This window comes from Pseudophryne corroboree, chromosome 3, assembly GCF_028390025.1.
Source record: "Pseudophryne corroboree isolate aPseCor3 chromosome 3, aPseCor3.hap2, whole genome shotgun sequence".
NCBI lineage: Eukaryota > Metazoa > Chordata > Amphibia > Anura > Myobatrachidae > Pseudophryne > Pseudophryne corroboree.
The window spans coordinates 406,085,347-406,108,548 of record NC_086446.1 but is presented as its reverse complement, the minus strand read 5'-3'; the positions used below and the strand labels follow the sequence as shown (position 1 = coordinate 406,108,548).

General features: G+C 44.5%; 1 protein-coding gene and 1 long non-coding RNA gene across 2 annotated transcripts in view; one reads left to right on the top strand and one right to left on the bottom strand.

The window, feature by feature from the left end:
- The window catches only part of LOC135055750 (fer-1-like protein 4), a 346,065-nt gene extending 330,205 nt beyond the window's left edge, over nt 1–15,860 (bottom strand). Inside the window, exon 1 of the mRNA XM_063960172.1 lies at nt 15,657–15,860. Coding sequence (XP_063816242.1) covers nt 15,657–15,735 — 79 coding nt within the window. The 5' untranslated portion in view covers nt 15,736–15,860. The remainder of the gene's footprint in view (nt 1–15,656) is intronic.
- LOC135055751 (uncharacterized) overlaps nt 5,553–23,202 on the top strand; it is a 30,806-nt gene continuing 13,156 nt past the window's right edge. The window contains exons 1-2 of the long non-coding RNA XR_010243799.1: nt 5,553–5,772; nt 15,118–15,247. This is a non-coding gene — a long non-coding RNA (uncharacterized LOC135055751). The remainder of the gene's footprint in view (nt 5,773–15,117; nt 15,248–23,202) is intronic.

Here is a 23,202-nt window from a genome sequence, read left to right as displayed (position 1 = left end):
GGGAGCAGTCACACAGGAAAGGAATTTCCAGAGCTTATGGTCAAGCCTGGAGACATCACTTCACATAAATATCCTGAAGCTAAGGGCCATTTACAATGCTCTAAGCTCAGCAAGACCTCTGCTTCAAGGTCACCCGGAGTTGATCCATTCGGACAACATCACGGCAGTCACCCACGTAAACAGACAGGGTGGCACAAGAAGCAGGAGGGCAATGGCGGAAGCTGCAAGGATTCTTCGCTGGGCGGAAAATCATGTGATAGCACTGTCAGCAAGTGGGGACTTCACCCAGAAGTCTTCCACATGTTTATAAAACTCGACAAGTATTGCGCCGGGTCAAGGGACCCTCCGGCAATAGCTGTAGACGCTCTGGTAACACAGTGGGTGTACCAGTCAGTGTATGTGTTCCCTCCTCTGCCTCTCATACCCAAGGTACTGAGAATTATAAGATGGAGAGGAGTAAGCACTATATTCGGGCTCCGGATTGGCCAAGAAGGACTTGGTAACCGGAACTTCAAGAGATGCTCACGGAGGATCCGTGGCCTCTACCTCTAAGAAGGGACCTGCTCCAGCAAGGACCCTGTCTGTTCCAAGACTTACCGCGACTGCGTTTGACGGCATGGCGGTTGAACGCCGGATCCTGAAGGAGAAAGGCATTCCGGATGAAGTCATTCCTATCCTGATCAAATCCAGGAAAGATATAACCGCAAAACATTATCACCGCATTTGGCGAAAATATGTTGCGTGGTGCGAGGCCAGTAAGGCCCCGACGGAGGAATTTTCAACTAGGTCGATTCCTACATTTCCTGCAAACAGGAGTGTCTATGGGCCTGAAATGGGGGTCCATTAAGGTTCAAATTTCGGCCCTGTCAATTTTCTTCCAAAAAGAACTAGCTTCAGTCCCTGAAGTTCAGACGTTTGTGAAAGGGGTACTGTATATACAGCCTCCTTTTGTGCCTCCAGTGGCACCTTGGGATCTAAATGTAGTTTTTGGGTTCCAAAAGTCACATTGGTTTGAACCACTTAAATATGTGGAGTTAAAATATCTCACATGGAAAGTGGTCATGCTGTTGGCCCTGGCCTGGGCCAGGTGCGTGTCAGAATTGGCGGCTTTATCCTGTAAAAGCCCTCATCTGATTTTCCATTCGGACAGGGCGGAATTGAGGACTTGTCCTCAGTTTCTCCCTAAGTTGGTTTTCAGCGTTTCACCTGAATCAACCTATTGTGGTGCCTGCGGCTACTAGGGACTTGGAGGACTCCAAGTTGCTAGACGTTGTCAGGGCCCTGGAAATATAGGTTTCCAGGACGGCTGGAGTCAGAAAATCTGACTCGTTGTTTATTCTGTATGCACCCAACAAGCTGGGTGCTCCTGCTTCTAAGCAGACTATTGCTCGTTGGATTTGTAGTACAATTCAGCTTGCACATTCTGTGGCAGGCCTGCCACAGACAAAATCTGTAAAAGCCCATTCCACAAGGAAGGTGGGCTCATCTTGGGCGGCTGCCCGAGGGGTCTCGGCTTTACAACTTTGCCGAGCAGCTACTTGGTCAGGAGCAAATACGTTTGTAAAATTCTACAAATTTGATACCCTGGCTGAGGAGGACCTGGAGTTCTCTCATTTGGTGCTGCAGAGTCATCCGCACTCTCCCGCCCGTTTGGGAGCTTTGGTATTATCCCCATGGTCCTTACGGAGTCCCCAGCATCCACTAGGACGTCAGAGAAAATAAGAATTTACTTACCGATAATTCTATTTCTCGTAGTCCGTAGTGGATGCTGGGCGCCCATCCCAAGTGCGGATTGTCTGCAATACTGGTACATAGTTATTGTTACCAAAAAAAAAAAAAAAAAAAAATCGGGTTATTGCTGTAGTGAGCCATCTTTTCTAGAGGCTCCTCTGTTATCATGCTGTTAACTGGGTTTAGATCACAAGTTATATGGTGTGATTGGTGTGGCTGGTATGAGTCTTACCCGGGATTCAAAATCCTTCCTTATTGTGTACGCTCGTCCGGGCACAGTATCCTAACTGAGGCTTGGAGGAGGGTCATAGGGGGAGGAGCCAGTGCACACCAGGTAGTTCTAAAGCTTTACTTTTGTGCCCAGTCTCCTGCGGAGCCGCTATTCCCCATGGTCCTTACGGAGTCCCCAGCATCCACTACGGACTACGAGAAATAGAATTATCGGTAAGTAAATTCTTATTTTCTCATTCGCAGCGCAGAGTCAGAAATTTAGTGTTGATCACCTGCATATGCAGCTAGGCTGCGTATGCAGGAGGACCACCGCCATTTTTTGGGTTGCAGTGGCCGCGTGTGACGTCAAGCGTCTGCCCTGAAATGGTCCGGACTATGCCCTCACAATGCTGTGTCAATGACCCGATGATGGGTGCCGCTGTCAATCAAATAGCAATTGAATCTATCAGAACTGTGATCGCAATGCGGAAGTCCGTGCACACGTATTGCTGACTTCGCGCATGCGCAGACGTCCGGAAATCGAGTGTTTTCGATTTTCGCACGTATGTGGTCCAGCCTGAATGAGGGCCAATGACCACATAATTGCACTTATACAATAGTTTATTTACTGACTAATTAGTATTTTTGTCTGAATAATCACAGTGTAAAAGAAGTCATTGTCCAGAAGTGTACGTTGCCTATACTGACAGTTTTGCATTACATTATGTAACACTTTCACAGTTAGCCATGAGTCACAAGCAAATGAAATACATTTATTCATTACATATGGACTGACAGTTATAAATGTGCAACATGTGATACTTTTCTTTGACAAAACAAACCTTAAAATAATGAATATAGGGTTCTAACATGTTGTTACCAGAGATAGGGCTTCTCTCTGTTTACTAAGCCCCAAAGCCAACAAATGCTACAGCCGAGTATCACCAGTATTTTGTATAGCAAGCCTTTTACAAAGGGTCATGGGGCACTTGTTCCGCAGCCATTCTCTGAATGGCATCAGCATCTCAGGATGGCAACAGAGGAAACAGTGCAAAAAAAACCAACCAGCTCTTTAATTGATACTTTTTGTTAAATATGCCCTAGCTGGGCATACACTATACAATTATCTGGCAGACCATATGTCCAATCTGGCTGGTTGGAATGAAAATCTGGTAATGTATGGGAGCAAATGACAATCGACTATTTGCTCCCAAACACTGGAAAACAGACAAAAATGGTCGATCAGACAAATTGGTTAAATCACTGATTTAACCAATTTTTCTGAAAGAGTTTTTGTCTGTTTTCCAGTGTTTGGGAGTAAATGGTCGATTGTCATTTGCTCCCATACATTACCAGATTTTCATTGCAACAAGCCAGACTGGACATATGGTCTGCCAGATAATTGTATAGTGTATGCCCAGCTTTAGGAGGAGATTTATGAAACCTTCTGAAGAGGACAAATAGAGGTGTTGAGCATAGTGATTATACAGATTCTATTTATCATTTTATAGAATAAGTAAATAAATGAGGCAGAGTCTGATTGGTTTTCTGTGGGCAACACGTCCACTTGTGCTCTTTAGAAGGTCCAATAAAAATGCCTCTTAGTCCTTTCTGTAACATACTGTATCACTAACATGTGGTGGCACAATATGTAATGCATTATGTTTAAGTGTGTTTCATATTCCTATCTGGATCATTAAGTGCAGTGGAATGCTTTATAAACACATAAGGTAATTTACAGCCTGGTGGAAAGCACATTATTCACAATATACAAAGTGCAACGAGACATTAGCTTATCTAATAAAAGAATGGGAGGTGCAACAAGCATTGTCTATAAACAACGCAGAAGTACTGTGGTATTATTTTTTTTTTTTTTTTACTTCCTGGGTCAGAAATAAGTTGTGTCTTTAATGTATAAAGACACCTGTCATTCACATCAATAATGACATTCTGTAAGTGTGTAAATACTGGGAGACGCTGGTGGGAATTGCGTTATTCCCATCAGCGTCTCCTGTTTGCTGTGTGGAGCAGTGAGGAGCAGGGCCGCACTCAAAATATTCAACCCTAATCACATATTCATGACCCTAGACTGCCCATTACACTGGCTAAGTGGGGGGCTGGGAAGCTTCTCTCTCGGAAGTACACTATGTTAAGACTCCCCGAAATGTGAGTCTCCCAGACATGCCGGGACAGTAGCCAACCATGTGAAACACATACTTCTAGTTCTGTTTTGTGTTAAGGCACAAAGTTTTGTTCCTAGGCTTACAGTGGCAGACGTCATCTCTTTTTTTTTTTTTTTTTTTTTTACTACTTGAAATATTTCATTACCGTGGCGCTGGCAGTAGAGGCTTACAGCTACAGAGAGCAGGTAGAAAACAATGACTAAATAATATATTCTTCTACATAGCATATTGCAGTTAATATACTGGCTGTGGTATTTTAAATACCAATATATGATAAAAAGAGCAGCAAATCTAATATGTTATTAATAATAGGTTATAGTGACTCTACAAAAAAGAAATAGGTCTTTGCAGACTATAGTAATCTCATGGTTTTTAATCACAAAAAGAAGGTATTTGCTCCACCAACAAAGAGTATGTACAACAATAACATTTCAGTTTCAAATGCGGAAATACATTATGTGGAAAAAGATGTGATGAAAAGGAGCTATTCTGGACTACACTGCCTCTAACATTTTCTTGCTAAGCTTCTAAGGGAAATCACCTCTTCCATGGGGATGCAGTTAAAATGCCGCCGGCCGTCGAAATACCGACATTGGAATCCAGACCGATGGCATAAAAATACCGACAGGGGTCGGGATCCCGGCGTCAACATACCGACAGCTGAAATCCCAATTGTAGTTCCAGCGACGTCCTGCCTCGCGCGCGCGGGGGAAGGTGTTCGATTTAGGCATTAGAAGGGGGATTAGGGTTAGGGTGCAGCCGTGCACATCCCCCCTCTGCTGCACAAGCTGCCATGTGAACAGCAGCATGTACATAGATGTGGGAGCTGTTCGCCATCTCAGGATGGCGAACTGATTCTCAATCAAACTCGGAAAAAAATATCAGCATTTTTCGGAGTTTGATTTACAGTATGTCACAATTTCTACGTCCCATGGGGAGTGTATAAATTGTGACATTTTAAGGAAGATGAATATGGCCCTCAGAGGCGTATCTACCTATTGGCCAGGATGGCACTCGCCAGGGGCGCCAGCCAAGGAGGGGCGCCACCCGATGGTGCCACCCGCGGCCAAGAGGTAGACACACTTCATACCTTTGTTCCCCCTTCCCCTGCCAGTTCCTCACCTGCCCGGCATCAACCACGGAAGGCAGGAGCTGGAGCTACTGTAAGGCGCTGGAGTCCGGCGCCACACCACATTACAATAAAGAAAGGCAGCATAAACTACAGCTCCCAGCAGCCCTTGTTGCCGCAGCTCACAGAAGCAAGGGCTGCTGGGAACTGTAGTTTATGCAGTGTATCTTTATTGTAATGCGGCGCGGTGCCGGACCCCGGCGCCTATGGTGGCTCCAGCTGCTACCGTTTTGGGGAACATGGATGGCTGATGCCGCAGCTCAGCACGCAGCGCAGCAGCTGGGAGCAGACATGGGTCCTCGGTTGAGGACGTGTGTGGGCGGAGCCATAAACTCCAGGGCGGAGCGGTCTCCAGGGGACAATTGAGTACTGGGTGTCAGGGAGGAGGATGCGCAGAGGCAACGTGCTGTCCGGGAAGATGAAAGTGGCGGCAGCTCTGCAGGGACAGCATGGTGAGCAGAGGAAGCAATGCCAGAACGGCGAGTGCAGCAGCGACACTCCCACCCTGCTCTGGACGAGGTAAGCTGCCACACTGCCGAGTAGAGCCACTGGCCTGTGTACCTCCATGGAGATGTGCAAACATAGGAAGGTTCTGGGGGTAGGGGGTGCCGTGGGAGTACTCTGCTGGGTCAAGGGGTGGTTGTGGGTGGGCTCTTGTAGGTGCTGGCTGGGTCTGTGTGTGTGGAGGTGCTCAATTTGGTGCTTCTGTGGGGGGTACTATTCTGACCATATTATCCCTTTTACCTGGGATGCTCATGGATTACACATGTTCTGTGTCTGGCTGACTTCCAGCCTACATTTCAGCTGGTTTTAATCAGCCACAGAACCTGTGTAATCCATAAGCGTCCCAGGTAAAAGGGCTAATATGGTCACACTTTATTCTGGATGTGTGTGGTGTAGGGGTGCTCGGTCTGTGTGAGGGATTCTCCTCTGGGTACTGGGTCTTTGGGGAGGGGGTGTGCTTCCCTGTGTGCTGGGTTTGTGGGGGACAGTGTTACTCTGGGTTATGGGTTTGTGGTGGTGGGGTGCTCCTCTAGATGCTGGGGACTCCTGGGTGCTGTAAGGATGACACAACCCCACTCTTGTGTTATGCTGTGATATGTGCCATGCAGTGCCAAGTGACCCTCTGTCAGGGACGGGTTGGGTATGGGAGACCAGCAGTAAGGATGTCGGCAGTAAAAATACTGACACAGGCATCCCAACTGCTCGGAATCCCAACAGAGGCACCGCACTTAAGTAACCCTAATCCCAACCCTCCCCCTAACCAGACTGTTCGCATTATTATGTTGGTGAAGGGACTTGTTCGGGTTGGTAACAGTGCAGAGAGTCGGGCGTCACAGGTGTGTGACATCACTCCTCCCCGGCATTTAGCGTGGTTGACGGATACTGTGACACAGGGTGATTTTCTATATATGTAAGCTAAGAGATTCTTCGTTATTGTCCTGACAAAGGTTTTGAATGAATAAAACTGAAATGTTGACCACAAGGAATGATGTTTGACGCCTGCTTATAGTTTAGTAATGCGGAAGTACTGTGAGTGTCGCCGATACTTTTTCCCTGCATATTCAGCTGCATTCAGTGACCGTGGAGGGCACCTTGGCAACATTGTCTATCTTATTACCGAAAGCCAGCTACAACCTGTATGTATGTATGTATATATATATAATGTCCCAAATAGAAAGACGGCACTCAGAGACTTGAAAATACAATTGCAATAAGCTGTATTGAGATCTCAATACAGCTTATTGCAATTGTATTTTCAAGTCTCTGAGTGCCGTCTTTCTATTTGGGACATTGTACTATTATTTGGATGGAGCACCTGAGCCTGTTTGCTTTGAGTACCTGAGTGCCGGCTGCTTGTGGAGGATCTATCTATCTATCTATCTATCTATCTATCTATCTATCTATCTATCTATCTATCTATCACAAACATAGTTACACACACCTTCCCTATATCAAATAAGAGGGGGGGGGGGGCACCAGTCCCTTACTTTGCCAGGGGTGCTCAGACCCCTAGATACACCCCTGATGGCCCTTAACCCAGGAATTACATGCCCGCAGTAAGTGCCATGGGTAACTGAATTCAGCCCCAAGTCTCTGACTTGCCTAAAATCATTATTGTATCACTCTAGAATCTTATATGAGCAATAACAAAAAAGTATTTTCAGGACAATGATGATGAGTTATTGTTAGAATTTAATATATTTTTCATAAGATGTTATGAATTTATTTATTTATTAATTAGTCTATAATTATCCCTGGGAGAAGGTGGCCTTGATGGTTTCAATCTCTATTTTCACTGAATAATTTATCAAGTTACCTTTTTTCACCATTCACCTCTTAATATTTCATAAGAGCTCAGACATGGAAGACAAGTCATTGGGCTAATTGTAATAGCCTGTGAGAAGCAGGAAGTGTAGGATTTTGTGAGAGTCTAGATGGATTTTTAAAGTGGCAATCATTTACATGGCAAAACCAACCTGGTTATGCCATGTAAATGAATGCTTCTTTTAAAATCCAAAGAAATTGAGAAAGAGCTATCGATCCATCAGTCCTTTCCAATTAACCTAGCCACGACCCCGGCTTTGCAGTGCTGGTAATGTAATGCAGTGGTTCTCAACCGCGTTCCTCAAGTACCCCCAACAGTTCATGTTTTCCAGGTCTCCTCACAGGATTGCAAGTGAAATAATTTGCTCCACCTGTGGGTCTTTTACAATGTGTCAGTGAGTAATGAATACACCTGTGCACCAGCTAGGTGACCTGAAAAACATGAGCTGTTGGGGGTTCTTACGGACCAAGGTTGAGAACGACTGATGTAATGCATAGCCGGGGGTGGGTCTATGATGATGTGATTGTGTCTCCATGCCCAGAGACCACCCCCTTTTGCAGAGCCTTGTCCCCTGGTGAGCAGACTTGGCTGCCTTCTCCCAGAGGGATCAGCCATAAAGATGGCATGTATGACGTAGACTCTAGCACATATTACATAGCCTATGAAAGAATCAGTAAAGCTTTGTGATCAGCCACATGAGTTTAATTTGTGACTGCTGCGAAACCACACTGAGTGAATGTTTTGTAATCTTGGTTGATAACCTCATACAGATGTCAATATAGTGTTGGATAGATAGATAGATAGATATTCACAGAACATGACCTGTTGGTAGTACTTGCGACACATCTGACTTACCAGTTAAAAAATATGAGAAACCTGTTGTAATATGACCAGCATTGCGCAAGAATATTTGCTGAGGTCTTTATGCAGATTGCAGACATTACAAGCATTTCCAGCTTTCGTCTATAGTGTTAGCAATATTTGCCTTACGCAGTATTTGTAGACTATAAAAATTGATTTATAAAAATTCCGCCCTTTACCCTTCTATGTACATTTTGCTGAATATCCCTTAATGCTTTATGTGCCTTTCATGCTTAGAAATGTTTATTCAATCCCCTAATGATTTTCTTTTACGGATTTTTATCATAACTGGAGTGTAGAATATTGTTATTTTGATTTAAATGTAAAGTACCCAGTGGTAAGCATGGTACATATTAAGACTCCTGAAGTGTCAGCTCATGTGGTGTACAGCATTATGCTACAACTGATGTTAGTAAAATGACCTGTATTAAGAACTAAACAGCAATGGTAGGGTGGTACGGTATCCGGTCTTTAGGTCGCCAACACTTAGGTTGACACTGTCTACGTCGACCACTATTGGTCGACAGTACGTAGGTTGAAATGGTTTCTAGGTCGACAGTGACTCTAGGTCGACATGTTCTAGGTCAACATGACAAAAGGTCGATACGAGTTTTTCTAATTTTTTTCATTTTTTGAACTTTTTCTTACTTTACGATCCAGGTGGACTGCAATTGGGAACGGTAACCTATGCGGAGTACAGCGGTAGCGGAGCGAGGCACCTTGCCCGAAGCATGGCGAGGGGATGCGGTGCACTAATTGGGGATCCCGGTCACTGTACGGAGAAAACTACACCAAAAACAGTACAAAAACTCATGTCACCCTTCTGTCATGTTGACTTCGTACTTGTCGACCTAGAGTCCCTGTTGACCTAGAAACCATGTCGACTTACTGTCGACCAATAGTGGTCAACCTAGACACTGTCGACCTAAGTTTGGTTGACCTTGCATACCACACCCGGGTGGTACAGTGATCTTCTCACTTCAGAAATAATAGCTATACATGGCATGCTGGCAGCTGCACTGCCCATGCTCGGCTGTAATGTATGGATCATTTAGAGTAGCACGATTGATGATACAGGGCCCAGCCTGTCATGGGTCTCCTGACATGACTGACCCCTAGCATGTGTCCCCCTTATGGGCAGCATTTACTTTGCTACAGACATTGGTATGAAATTATTTTGGGGGGGATGCAATGGAAGAGTTGTAATGAGACATTCCATAAACTTAAATGTCCACTATACTAAACAGTATAATTTACAGCGTTATCAGAGGACAATGCTTCTTCAGCCATTGTTACACAAGCAGCATATACTTGGCTGCTATTGTAAATACACTATATGGACAAAAGTATTCAGACGCCTGACCATTACACCAACAGGGACTGCAATGACATTGTATTAAAATACATATACTTTAATATGGAGTTTGTCCCCCTTTTGCAGCTATAACAGCTTCCACTCTTCTTGGAAGGCTTTTGAAGTGTTTCTGTGGGAATTTGTGCCCATTCATTCTGTAGAGCATTTATGATGTCAGGTACTGATGTTGGACAAGTAGGCCTGGCTCGCAATCTCCATTCCAGTTCATCCCAAAGGGCTCTGTGCAGGCCAGTCAAGTTCTTCCACACCGAACTCATCAAATCATGTCATTATAGTCCCTGCTTTGTGCACTGGGGCAGTCATGTTGGAATAGAAAAGGGCCTTCCCCAAACTGTAGCAACAAAGTTGGAAGCATAACATTGTCCAAAATGTCTTAGTATGCTGAAACATTTAGATTGCTCTTCATTGGAGATAAGGGGCCTAGCCCAAACCCTGAAAACAGCCCCATACCATTATCTCTCCTCCACCAAACTTCACAGTTGGGATAATGCAGTCAGGCGGGTGATGTTCTCCCAGCATCTACCAAACTCAGACTTACCCATCTGACTGCCAAACAGAGACACGTGATTCGTCACTCCACAGAACATGTTTCCACTGCTCCCCAGTCCAGTGTCGTTGTGCTTCACACCACTCTATCCGACGCTTGGCTTTGGACTTGGCGATGTGAGACTTGCATGCAGCTGCTCGGCCATGGAAACCCATTCCATTAAGCTCCCGCAGCACAATTTTTGTGCTTACATTAATGCTAGTGGAAGTTCGGAACTCTTCAGCTATGGAATCAGAGCGTTGGCAACTTTTAGGCACCATGCGCCTTAGCAGTCGTTGTCCCCGTTCTGTGATTTTACGTGGTCTTCCACTTCGTGGCTGAGTTGCTGTTCTTCCTAAACACTTCCACTTTCTAACAATATCACTTACACTTGACCATGAAATATCCAGCAGGGATGAAATTTCACAAACTGTCATACTGCAAAGGTGGATTCCTATCAGTACCACACCTGAAATCACTGAGCTCTTCAGAATGACCCACTTTGTATCACAAATGTTTGCAAATGGAGACTGCATGGCTAGGTGCTTGATTATATACACTTGCGGCAACGGTCTAATTGAAACACCTGAATTCAATAATTAACAGGTGTGGCCACATACTTGTGTCCATATAGTGTAGCTTCAAATTATCTGTTGCGCTGTGCGTTTGGGTTATGGCCTAATATACTCTACATATGTACTATATACAGTAAAGCCCTGAATGTTATATAATAGTGTTTCTCAATCTCTCTTCATGTGCTACCCCTCTATTATTTGTATTGATAAAACACATGCATGGAAATCTACTAAGGTCCCGATTCCATTTGAATTTGTTTGTTTTTTCTAAGTCGCATGTCGGAAATTTACTAAACTCAAATCTCGGCAGTGTTGGGGCTATTCGTATTGAGATACACTGCCGACCACACAAATACGAATCAATAGACCATCGTTCAAATGAGGCTGTTATTTTATACAATACGGGAATTTACTAAGAATATGTATTCTCAATCACTGCTGACAATAGCCAAACACTGCCAGGAAAGCATAGAATTCGTACAAAAATAGAACTTTCAAATAGAACTGCTTTTGGCTGTCATGTTTTGATAGTCATGCACAGATCAATGAGATTTTAAAATATTTGTATTTTTTTTTGCGTGGGGTCCCCCCTCCTAAGCATAACCAGCCTTGGGCTCTTTGAGTCGGTCCTGGTTGTTAAAATACCGGGGGGGAAATGCGTAGGGTTCCCCAGTATTTATACAACCAGCAACGGGCTCTTGGACCGGTCCTGGTTCCAAAAATACGGGGGACACAAGACGTAGGGGTCCCCCATATTTTTAAAACCAGCACCGGGCTCCACTAGCCAGGGAGATAATGCCACAGCCGGAAGACACTTTTATATTGGTCCCTGTGGCCATGGTATTTTAACAACCAGGACCGGCTCAAAGAGCCCGAGGCTGGTTATGCTTAGGAGGGGGGACCCCACGCAAATTTTTACATTTTTAACTCTCACATACTGTACACAATGAAGCCCTGCACGGATCTCACTGTGTTAAGTCCAGCAATGTTTTACTATTCTCTCCCGTAAAACACTGCCGGCAATACGAATTACATCGACATCAGTGAACTTGAATTGAAAAAACACAGTAGTTTAGTAAATGACCGTGTTTTTTCTCAAAAAGTTGCAATCTCACACTGCCGATGTCAGACGAGACTGATCTCAGCTGAAATCGGCAGAAATACCCCATGGTTGGTAGTGAGCAAGGAACAAAAATAGTAAAATATATATACTTTTTAAAGTAACTAAAATGTACAAAATCCCTATGCCGCCCTAGGAGTGTGACTAGTATGCCCATTTAGTAAATATTGCCATGTGTACAGTTTATGTAATGAATATTTGCATGTGTAAGAATATGATTACCTGTATAAAACAACTATTTGCCAAGCTGGAGAACAGCGGTTACTGTCTTGGTATCTAATAAATAAACCCAGGTAGCACAAAGATTTGACATGCTACACAAGGGCGTATCTACCCCTTGGCCAGCATGGCACTCGCCAGGGCGCCAGCCGAGGGAGTAGAGAATCACGTAGTTTGCAGGCAGGAGGACACCAACCAGTGATCTTGATCAACCCGTGGCCCACCCACCAGCCTCTGCTGCCAACAGACTTATATTGGCTAGCTAACCTTCTGCCCGCCTTATCTATGACACACAGTCTGGGGGCAGGCAGACGGTTAACAAGCCAATGGAGGACTCCCAGAAGTTGGCTGAAGAGCGCCTCTGCCTGTTCCCTCACCTCACCAGGAACCCCAATCACTTCCTTCATAGCATCTTCTCGGAGGTACCTGTCCCAGGGCCAGAGCACATTAAGGCAGCATTATTGCCCCTGGAACACTGGCTCAGGGCTGGGATGCTCCTGCATTGGGGAGCAGACATGGTAGGGGAATTTGTGTTGTGCATTTAATGATATTTGTTATTCTGCTACTCTAGTGACTAATGTATGTTACAGAAATGTGTCCCCCTATTTCCATAGCTCTGTGCTTTTACATTAAACATGTATCCCTAGGTTGTCCCCGGGGTTCTGTGATGCTGGCAAGAAAGTTGGTAAAAAAAAAAACTTCTAAGAATGGTTAGGTTACTTTCATTTCACCCACCTCTCCCCCATATGACTGAACAAAGATAAATAGCTGGCCACTGGTACCTTTTCTCCATTTGTAGCAGGTCAGTGTTACTACTGTGCACTGATTTACCAATAGGTGTTCAAATCACTATGGAATAGGTCAGGTGTTCCATTAGCACTGTACGGGTTGGGTATGGGATCCCAGCCGTTGGGATGCTGCTGGTCAAAATACCAACCCCGGCATCGCGACTGTTTAAAATGCCGACAGGTAGCTAATTCTAATCCTCTCCCTTCCCCCAGCCCTCCCTCCCCGCAGCCTAAACCTAACCTCCCCAGGATACTTACGTTCGATATCCCGCCTGTCGGGATGCTGGCGTTGGTATTCTGACGGATGTCGGGATTCCGGCACTGGCATTGTAACTGGAGGGATCCCAACTACATCCCTACTGTACAACAAGTAGTTACCCATAGTCTGCCCATTGTGTAACAGGAAGATGCTTTTAGTTTGTGCCGTTTGCTACCATGTACCAGGTTGTACCTATTGTCATTGATTACGGTGCAATATGTAGCTATCTGCAGTCTATGCTCCTAATAACTGTGTAAAGCTGGGTACAACTACACACTAGACGATATGTAGTCCGATCCGGCGGATCAGACCGACATATTGGGCACAACATCTAGTGTGTACCCGCTATGCCGCTGACGATGCACACGCCCGTGCGTCCTCAGCGACATCCTCCGTCAGGCCCTACATGCAGGGTCAGCAGAAGACCTCATTAGCAAGGACCATGCTGCTGAATGCAGCATGGCCGCCTCTCCCGGCATCAGCAAGTGTGTATGCTTTTGCCGATGTCGCTGGGTACACACATCGTCTAGTGTGTACCCAGTTTAAGAGTTAGGTATATCTAATCTGGTCTCTCAGACCAGTGTCCTTGTGCCTCTCTGCAGGGGTGTATCTACCCCATGGCCAAGAGGGCACTCACCAGGGGTGCCAGGCACTGACAGTGAGACACAGCTGGTGATGTGGGACAGTGTTTGGGTAGTAGGGGCAGTTGCTGTGGCTCCCCTATTTTAAATTTGGTCTGTATCCCTGATGTGGTGGGGGTCTGCAATGCTCTCCCTAGGAAGGGAGGAGGGAGGGGGGACTTCAGTCCCTTACTTTGACAGGTGCCCTCAGACCCCTAGATACACCCTTGATGCTACACAACAACAGTTATATCTGTTCTGTATTCCTAATGCACAAAATATATCCACAAATGACATTGCTGTTTATTTGTGATGCAGAGCAGCCTTGCTGTAAACACAGACCTGGATAATTGTGCACAACTCAGTATGAGGAATACGTACATATGAAATACCGGCGATCTGGATGCCGGTGGTCACATGATTGACAGCAGCATCCCGACACTGAAGATCTCGACAGCGGACAGGTTATTTTTACCCTTCCCTGTCCCCTACCCTAACCCTAACACTTGGGGGGGTGGCGCCTATGGCTACCCCACCCGCCCCCACCCACCCAGGGTTGGGGTCTAACCCCAACCCTGAACCCCCGAAATGCACCCTTGGGATGTCGGATGTGATGCAGTGCCGGTCTGCTGAGTGGTGTCGGGATTCCGCCGTCAGTCACATGACGAGCGGGATGCTGAACGTATCCCAAACTTGCATACATTACGCGAGACTACTGATTTTCAGGGAACACATTAGATTTCCCAACATGTATTACTAGCAGAATTTCACATTCCGATTTTGTTTGCTAAAAAGTAACAGGTAAGTATTGACCTCCACAAATGTGTTCCTTATATTCTATAAGCAGCTTTAATTGCTAAGCACTTGGATCAAAGAACTTGATGCTACGGGGCTCAGTTACTGTGACTGATCAGTAAAGGAACACACTAACAGATGGCTGACATTGGAAGCAGTTTCGTTTGTAACCAGTTGGCTTAAATGTTGAAACAATCCATCCAAACTGCTGCTTGTACTGTACATGCAGCTTAAGTTTCTGACTGTACAATGATAGAGGCATAACAATATAGTACAACCATACCAGAGAAATATGTCATATGACTAACTGATTTTGAACTCAGATGTTGAGATTTAGCAATATGGAAGTACTTTTCCTGCAATTCCTAATGTGCTCTTATACTGTTATTTATTAAAGGCAGAACGTTGTGTGTGCAGAATACCGTTCTTCAGCTGCTTCCTGCTGTGTGCACTTGTACGACTTGTTGTTTCCCTAACCTGAATGGACAGTTAAAAGTTAACATAGACCTAAACAAGCTGGGACAGTGGTAAGTCATAGCTTCAGTAAGTGACCTGTCACGGTTTTATTTGTGCTCCTACTAGTTATTTATGTTTGTTATAGAATCATACAGTACACATATCAATATTGTTGAATAAATATTATACAATATACCATATTGTTACGCTATAAAATAGCCCAAAACATCTAAAATAATATATTTTAAAGAAGAAAGTAATGATTACACTGATTACCAAGAAGAGGTAAAACATTTTCTGTTTTATCCTGATACACATGTCAATAACCCAAACACACCTACAGTAAATTCACAATTGTCTCTATAATCCAAGGATTTCTTTTATATACTTATAAAAAAAAATTCCTCTCAAAAATGGAAAGCTCTAAGAGATAACCAACATCTACCTTAAGTGATATAAAAGCTGTATACAGATGCTTACCTCTAAAAGTCAGGGCTGCCTGTCTCTCATGTTTGCCTGGGAGATTGGTCACCCTCTTCAGACTGACGCTAAGAGCCATGGTATCCTGGCTAAGGTTATATCACACAGGGGTCCAGAGTGCCATTTATGTGGGTATGATTGCAGTGCAGAAGGGGTACAGTGTGCTGCTGCTGCTACCTGCTCTGTTCTCCCACCCCAAGCAGTTATGTCTTGCCCGCATACTGGATCTGCAAGTTCCTCATTACACTGTATACCTGCAGAGCAGGTTTCACACGCCTCATTCATTCACACCTCCTCAAATGGTTTCCTTAAACACACAGACCAGCAGGGACACAGCATCACACATGGAGCCTTATCACATTGGTGCAGGCTATTATTATAACATCTGTATACAAATCCTCCTATCAGCATTTATTCTGATTAAAAAGAAGATACAGTACACAGTTTTCCTTCAGTGTAGATCTCAGCTGAGCCTTCTGGTTGACTGTGCTGGCTGATAACACATTTGTATTATTGTAAAACAAAAACCAAAGTATCCCCCTTAAAAGAATGCTGTTGTGTCATGCAACACCATTCACACTAGCCACATGTGGGATTCTGGCAGGGGCAGCATGTGCCTGCGACTCGGTCGTGGGTTTAAGTGCCTAACTACACGTGCCCATAGGAATACTTGGGCGGTGTACTAAGGCACAGCTTGGCGCACGTGTGCCTAGATGCAGCACGTGTGCCCGTGCGGCCATGCCGGAGGGTGGATGAGCGTGGCTACATCTGTATATTTTTATTTAACACTAATCACTGTGGTGGACTAAAAGAAGAATCTTAATTATTACAATTTCTCCTTGGTTTGTTTCTTGAGTCTGCTATTAATGATTGATAATTCTTCAGAGTGTTCACAATGTTATGCAACTACCATGGCAACCACAGTCAAATCACATTCAAATACAGTGATAGTATACTGATGCTATTACTCTACAAAACTCATATATTTAACGCCACAAAAAACATAACTATCACTTTTGATACTGTACATTGTACTGCAGCATTATCGCAATTAACTAATACAGCCAAAATCTATTTTGCAGTATTTATATTTTGGTTTTAATTGCTATTTTTTTGTTTGTAGTATTATTATTATTATTATTATTATTATTATTTTTGTGGGTGAGGGGTGGGTGTACAAATGATCACATACTGTATATCTGCACAGTCTATATGATGTTGCATTTATTTGCACCACAAAGGGGGACCCCTCTGCAGCTGTCCCGGGGCCCCCCCCCCCCCTAGGTAATCAGGTAAAAATAAAATAGTAATAATTATATAAAATATATATATATATATATATATATATATATATATATATATTATATGCAAAACAAAGGGTGAGAATAGGCGCCTCCTAGTGTAGTATTATGTAAAACAGTGTGTCCAACACCTTCAGTATCACCCGTACAAATTTAAGGTGTACTGTATATGGTGGAATTCCAACCACATTTCTTAATGGCAAAAATGTCACACTTTCAATATGTAGTGAAATTAGATGTCATCTGTGGTATCCTGGTAGTATTTCTCCCTTGTTTTTACCTCATGTAAGGGAGATAAGAGCAGAAAAGGACCAATGGTGCAATACGTTTTTAAAAATAAAAACACATTTATTCAGAACTAGTCCAATGATAAAAAATTGCCCATACAATGTAAAAGATTAAAAACAGCTTATCTGTCATTGGTCGTCCATACGAGTAAAACACTCAACGCGTTTCGTCCGTTGCCTACGGCCTAGACTTCCTCAGGAGTGTGATAGTGTGATCTCTCCAGGCCAGGAAATGTCGCTGCTCTACGTCCGTCCACTGACAGACACGGATAAATATATATATATATATATATATATATATATATAATAAAAAAATAAAATAAAATCTGTGTCCCCACACTATAATGCCCCAGTACCTGCTCATTGGGGTACTGCTTGTTCTCCCCCCCCCCCCCCCCCTCCTGCTGCCGCTGGAGCCGCCGCAGACTGTTCGGCAGCCTGTTTTATAGAAAACGTCCCTTCCAAAATGGCCGCCGCCTCGAAGGAGCCAGTTATTAAAGATACTAGAGCCTCCTCTAGTATCTTTAATAACTGTCTCCTCTGAGGCGGCGGGCATCTTGAGAAGGACTTCTCAATAGCTTGCAGGAGCCGGACAGCGGCGGCGGCGGTGGCAGAAGGACGGGCGGTGGAGGCAGGAGGATGGATGGTGGCGGGCGGGCAGCGGCATGAGCGGCCCGGGCCCTCCCCTCTCTGTTAGAGAGGCCGGGCCCGGGCCAGCTGTGCCCGCGGCATCCCCCTGATGACGGGCCTGCCCCTGGGCTGCAGCACCGATCATAGGCTGCAAGGGGAAGCTGACCAGGACATATGAACATATGTATGAAGTTGTATTTATCCCGCCCCCGGACTCCTGTGAAACCAGTCAATGGGAGTCCAGGGGCGGGCTAAATGATGATTGACAGGCTGAGCACTGTGTGGCATGCTGCGGCGGCTGGAGATTCCTGGGGAAGGAAGCCAGGACATATGTTACATATTACTTCACATGTATGTTCATATACCCTGGTCAGCTCCCCCCTGTACACTTTGCATGGTGCTGCCAACCACCACCACTCCCCACCCTGCTCGGAGCTTATTCATTATTTTTATTGCAGGACTTCTGAAATTGGCTATAGTACATAATTGGGTATGTCAGAAAACTGTTCTACAGGTGACTATGAAGAGGAGAGGCCATAGTAACCAATCTCAACAGTGCATAAGTCTTTTGAACTGTACTAGGAAAATAACTAGAATCCACTTGGTTGTTATTACCTAAGTCATCTCCCCAGGGGCAGCTGAAGGGAGGAAGGTGTCCATTTGCAGTCTCCATGCGGTCCCCTCTCTCTCACTGGTACATGCATCAAGAAAACTCTGGCACCATGCAGATCTTCAGGAAAATAGCATGGCACAGTTCTAGAGTCTATTGCACATGTGCAGATCTCCAGGAAAATAGCAGAGGGGCCATTTCCCTGGTGATTTCTAGGCCTGCCGACAGAGAGGGAAGTTTAGTCTATGGGTGCAGGAACCTGTACACCCAGCACCCATTATAGATAAGCCTCTATGCATCTGTCCAGTAAAGCTACTTGTAAAACGCTTCTCAGAAACATCCCCAACTAGTTCATCTCATTCTTAGATCTCAATAACCGTAGACTAAAGGGTTGATATTATACAGTTGTTGCAATTGTGCCACAATTTGTAGTTGTAGAATGCACTCACTAAACTACATAATTGCTGGCATACACACCCCACTACTATAATACTATTCATGCAGGTTGGTACCAGTAGCATATGCGCCCATTATACCCCAGGCATATGTCATTTATATTTGTTTTACTAGCTAAACTTGCATTCCCTGTTACACATCAATACAATTTCAAAAACCTCTCTAGTACAATTTTCCATCCCATGTTCATTTATTATTAATAATAATAATAATAATAATAATAATAATAATAATATTATTATTATCTGTATATTAATAGCAGAAGGGCAACTTTTATGAGTGAAATATTTCTATGATACTGTTGTCTGAGCAGGGCACATCATATATCAAATGAAAGAAAGATCTTGGGGGGTCATTCTGAGTTGATCGCTCGCTAGCAGTTTTTAGCAGCCATGCAAACGCATAGTCGCCGCCCACGGGGGAGTGTATTTTTGCTTTGCAGGAGTGCGAACGCCTGTGCAGCAGAGCGCCTGCAAACACATTTTGTGCAAAACAAGACCAGCCCTGTAGTTACTTATCCTGTGCGATGATTGCTGCGACGAGTGACACGGTAATGACGACAGATACCTGCCCAGCAAACGCCTGCGTTTTTCCAAACACTACCAGACAACGGTCAGTTGACACCCATAAACGCCCTCTTTCTGTCAATCTCCTTGCGTTCGGCTGTGCGACTGGAATCGTTGCTAGAACCAGTGCAAAACCACAATGGACTTCGCACCCATACGACGCTCGTGCGCATTGCGGTGCTGATGCATGCACAGATTAGCCATTTTTTTCACTGATTGCTACGCAGCGAACAACGGCAGCTAGCGATCAACTGGGAATGACCCACTTGGCCTGTAGATTTGCAGAAAATATTGGCATAATTGGTTGCTTCGTTTCTGAGTTATGTGACAGTTATTTTCTGCCAACCACTAAGCAGGGATTGTTCAAAATTCAACTCCTAAGGGCGTGAAAAGGGGTAAAATGTTCCACCCAGCAAACCTTTGTCCGGTTGAAACCAGGCAAATCTGCTGGTTATTTTTATTATTAATATATTAGTCTTGAGAAAGTCCCGGCATTCCGAGGGACGAAACGCATTGATGCTATATCCACGCTGCTACACTGCCTGTATTCCGTCAATCACACAAACACCGCTCATCAGCTGAATTACCCAGCATCATCTAGTGGCAGAGACCCTCAGCGGCAGTTGAAATGCATCAGTGATCTCTTGGTCAGCTTAGCAGCCACTGCCTGCAAACAATGCACCTCTGCTACCTTAACGCTTTCAATCTGGTAATTACACCAATAGAGGCTACCAGACATAATGCCCGGAAGCACCCAACAGTGCAACAGAGGCCCATAGTGGTATTTGAATTGCACTCTTCGTCAGCTCAGCCACCTCTACCCGCAAGAATAAGGAATAACCAGCATTATTACCCTTATAGCGTGGCCACGCATGGAGCAAGGACATATATTATTAAGGGTAAAAATAGCGTGTTGGCATATTTGAGCAGAGGCTACTGATTATTATCTGAGTGTTTATTGGAGATATAAACCCGCTGGAGAATGCAATAGTTATACTGGGACGCCAGCATACCAGTAATTTTCAGATGTTTACTAATTGCTGTTGTCTGGTTTATTAACCTCCACATATTGAGGAGTGGCAACATACATGGTCAAGTCACATTATTGTGACCACCGCCTACATTTGACGGCAGCGCGTAGCCCATGAAGTATGTACAGTGTTGGGCGCTGGCTTGGTGGGTATATAAGGGGTGCTATAGGCCGTCTGCACACATATAACTCGTTGCTGTCATGGGTAAAAGGAGTGATTTATTCTGAGTTGCAAAAAGGGACGATTATCGGCTTTCGGGACAAGGGTGGCAGTATTTCTGACACAGCGCAGTTTGTGAACTGTTCACATGCTGCTGTAGTGAAAGTGTAATGGTGCCACTGGACAAATGGCACCATTGTGAATAACTATTGTGGAAACTGCGGAGCACCACGTGCCACTGATGTGAGAGGGGAATGTCGGCTACAAAGGTGCATGAGGGCCGACCGACACGCTACAGTGGAGCAGCTCACCGTCAAAATGTACCTGTGCCAACCTACCAGCACCTTATTGAGTGACTCCCAGCCCGTCTAGCTGCTGTCTGTGCTGCACACGCCGGTAACTCTGGATATTAGTTGGTGATCATAATAATGTGACTCAACCGTGTATAAGCTACATACTTACCAATCTCCTATATAATAGCCCAGATCTGTGACTTTGTGACTCATTTGCTAACGCTGGGCGGAGTCACAACACTGGGCGGAGTTAGTCAAATGAGTCACAGATCTGGGCAAATCTATAGGAGACTAGGAGCAGAAGCAGATAGTATGGGCATGGCACAGGCAGGGGTGCATACCTCCCAGCTTTCTGCAGGCAGAAGGAGGGACAAACTGTTGAAATATGTACAACAGACTATGGGTTTGTTTATATGCATGTAGTTACCGTACAGGGGCAGCAGATGGCACTGTATACTTACAGAGGTGTATTGTTTTGTCTGCTGTATATGCATGTACTTGTTTGTTCTTCCTCCTCACGTGTGTGTGTTCTAGAAAAGTCTCTGAGGAAAGGAGGTGAGCTGAGCAGCTCATGTTACTGACATGTTTAAGTTAAGAAGCTGTTACTGAAACCTGTTGTTATATTGATCCTGGTACTCGGTACTATATAAAGAAAATATACATCTCAAGTCTCGTTCTGTCTGAATACAAGGTAACTCCTGAGGTGATCCTTTATCTATAAGACCTCCTGCTGCACACCTATGGTATCAATCCATCGCACTATGCCAACAGGTTATGGGCCCAGACTGGAGTCTATACAAGATAAAGTTTTCAGGAGTGCATCCTAAGCAGCATCCAGATCACGAGTTGCACTGCAAGTCCCAGCAGGCGCAGACAGCAGACTGTGTAACGTACACAAGAAACAACCCAGGAGAACCTTGGAAAGAAAACTGTGAGTAAAACAAGTTTAATACCACAGAAGAATAGAGAGATCTATACAAGGAAGGGTTATGGCAAATTACACAGATCTCAGACTAGCTGCTAGCAAGCTTTCTAATGAGAACTATCAGACATGGAAGTTTAAAGTAGAAATGCTATTAACCAGAGATGATTTATGGGATGTTATAAATGCAGACAGACCTGAAGGAGAGGATCAGCAGTGGATTAAGAAGGACAGACAGGCAAGAGCCACTATAAGTTTACTGGTGGAAGATGAACAGCTTATACACATAAGACAAGAGAGTACAGCTAAAGACATGTGGACAGCATTACAGAGAGTGCATGAAGGATCAAGTTTGAACAGCAAACTATTCCTATTAAGAAAATTATACCAAATGAGATTTAATAAAGGCAAGACAATGCAAGAACACATCAGTGCACTACTAGAGATAACCATGCAGCTCAGGTCAATGGGAGAAGAAATCAAAAGCAACCACATAGTAGCTATCCTCCTGTGCAGTTTACCAGATACATACAGTGCACTAATAAATGCACTAGAAATGAGACCTGAAGCAGAAATCACACCAGACTTTGTGAAGAACAGGCTCATAGAGGAGTATCAACGCAGAAAAGAGCTTACAGAGTGCAATACTGAAAGTGACACAGAGAAAGCACTTAAAATGGCGGACACTAAGCCACACACCAGGGAAACAAGAGCATGTTTCAGATGCAAGAAAGTGGGTCACCTGAAAAAAAGATTGCACCATATGGAAGACAGAGCAGCACAAACCACCAGAAAGATTACACAAACAAAGAGCCAAAGCCACACTTACAGATACAGGAGCACACAATTGGAATGGAACATTTGAAGCGACAGTAACCCAATTGTCAGAAAAGTGGTATGTAGACTCAGGAGCGACTAGTCATATGACAAATAACAAGGACTTCTTTACTGAACTTGATTTGAACCATAAAGAAACAATCTACCTAGCAGATGGAACAAATATCATTGCAGAAGGGAAAGGGAATGGTCAATTCCTATGCTCCAAGGGTAATGGCAGCTATGCAGAAATACCCGTAACAGATGTGCTATATGTTCCCAAGCTTGAAGGAGCACTGCTATCAGTAAAGAATCTAGTAGAAAAAGGACTTACTGTAAAGTTTCAGAATAATAAGTGTTTTATCCAAAATGGAAGAGAAACGCTAGCTACAGCCAGAATAAAAGAACATTTATACTGTCTGGATATCGCAGCACAGCAGGCAAAGCTGAGTACACAGAAACACGCTGACTGTAT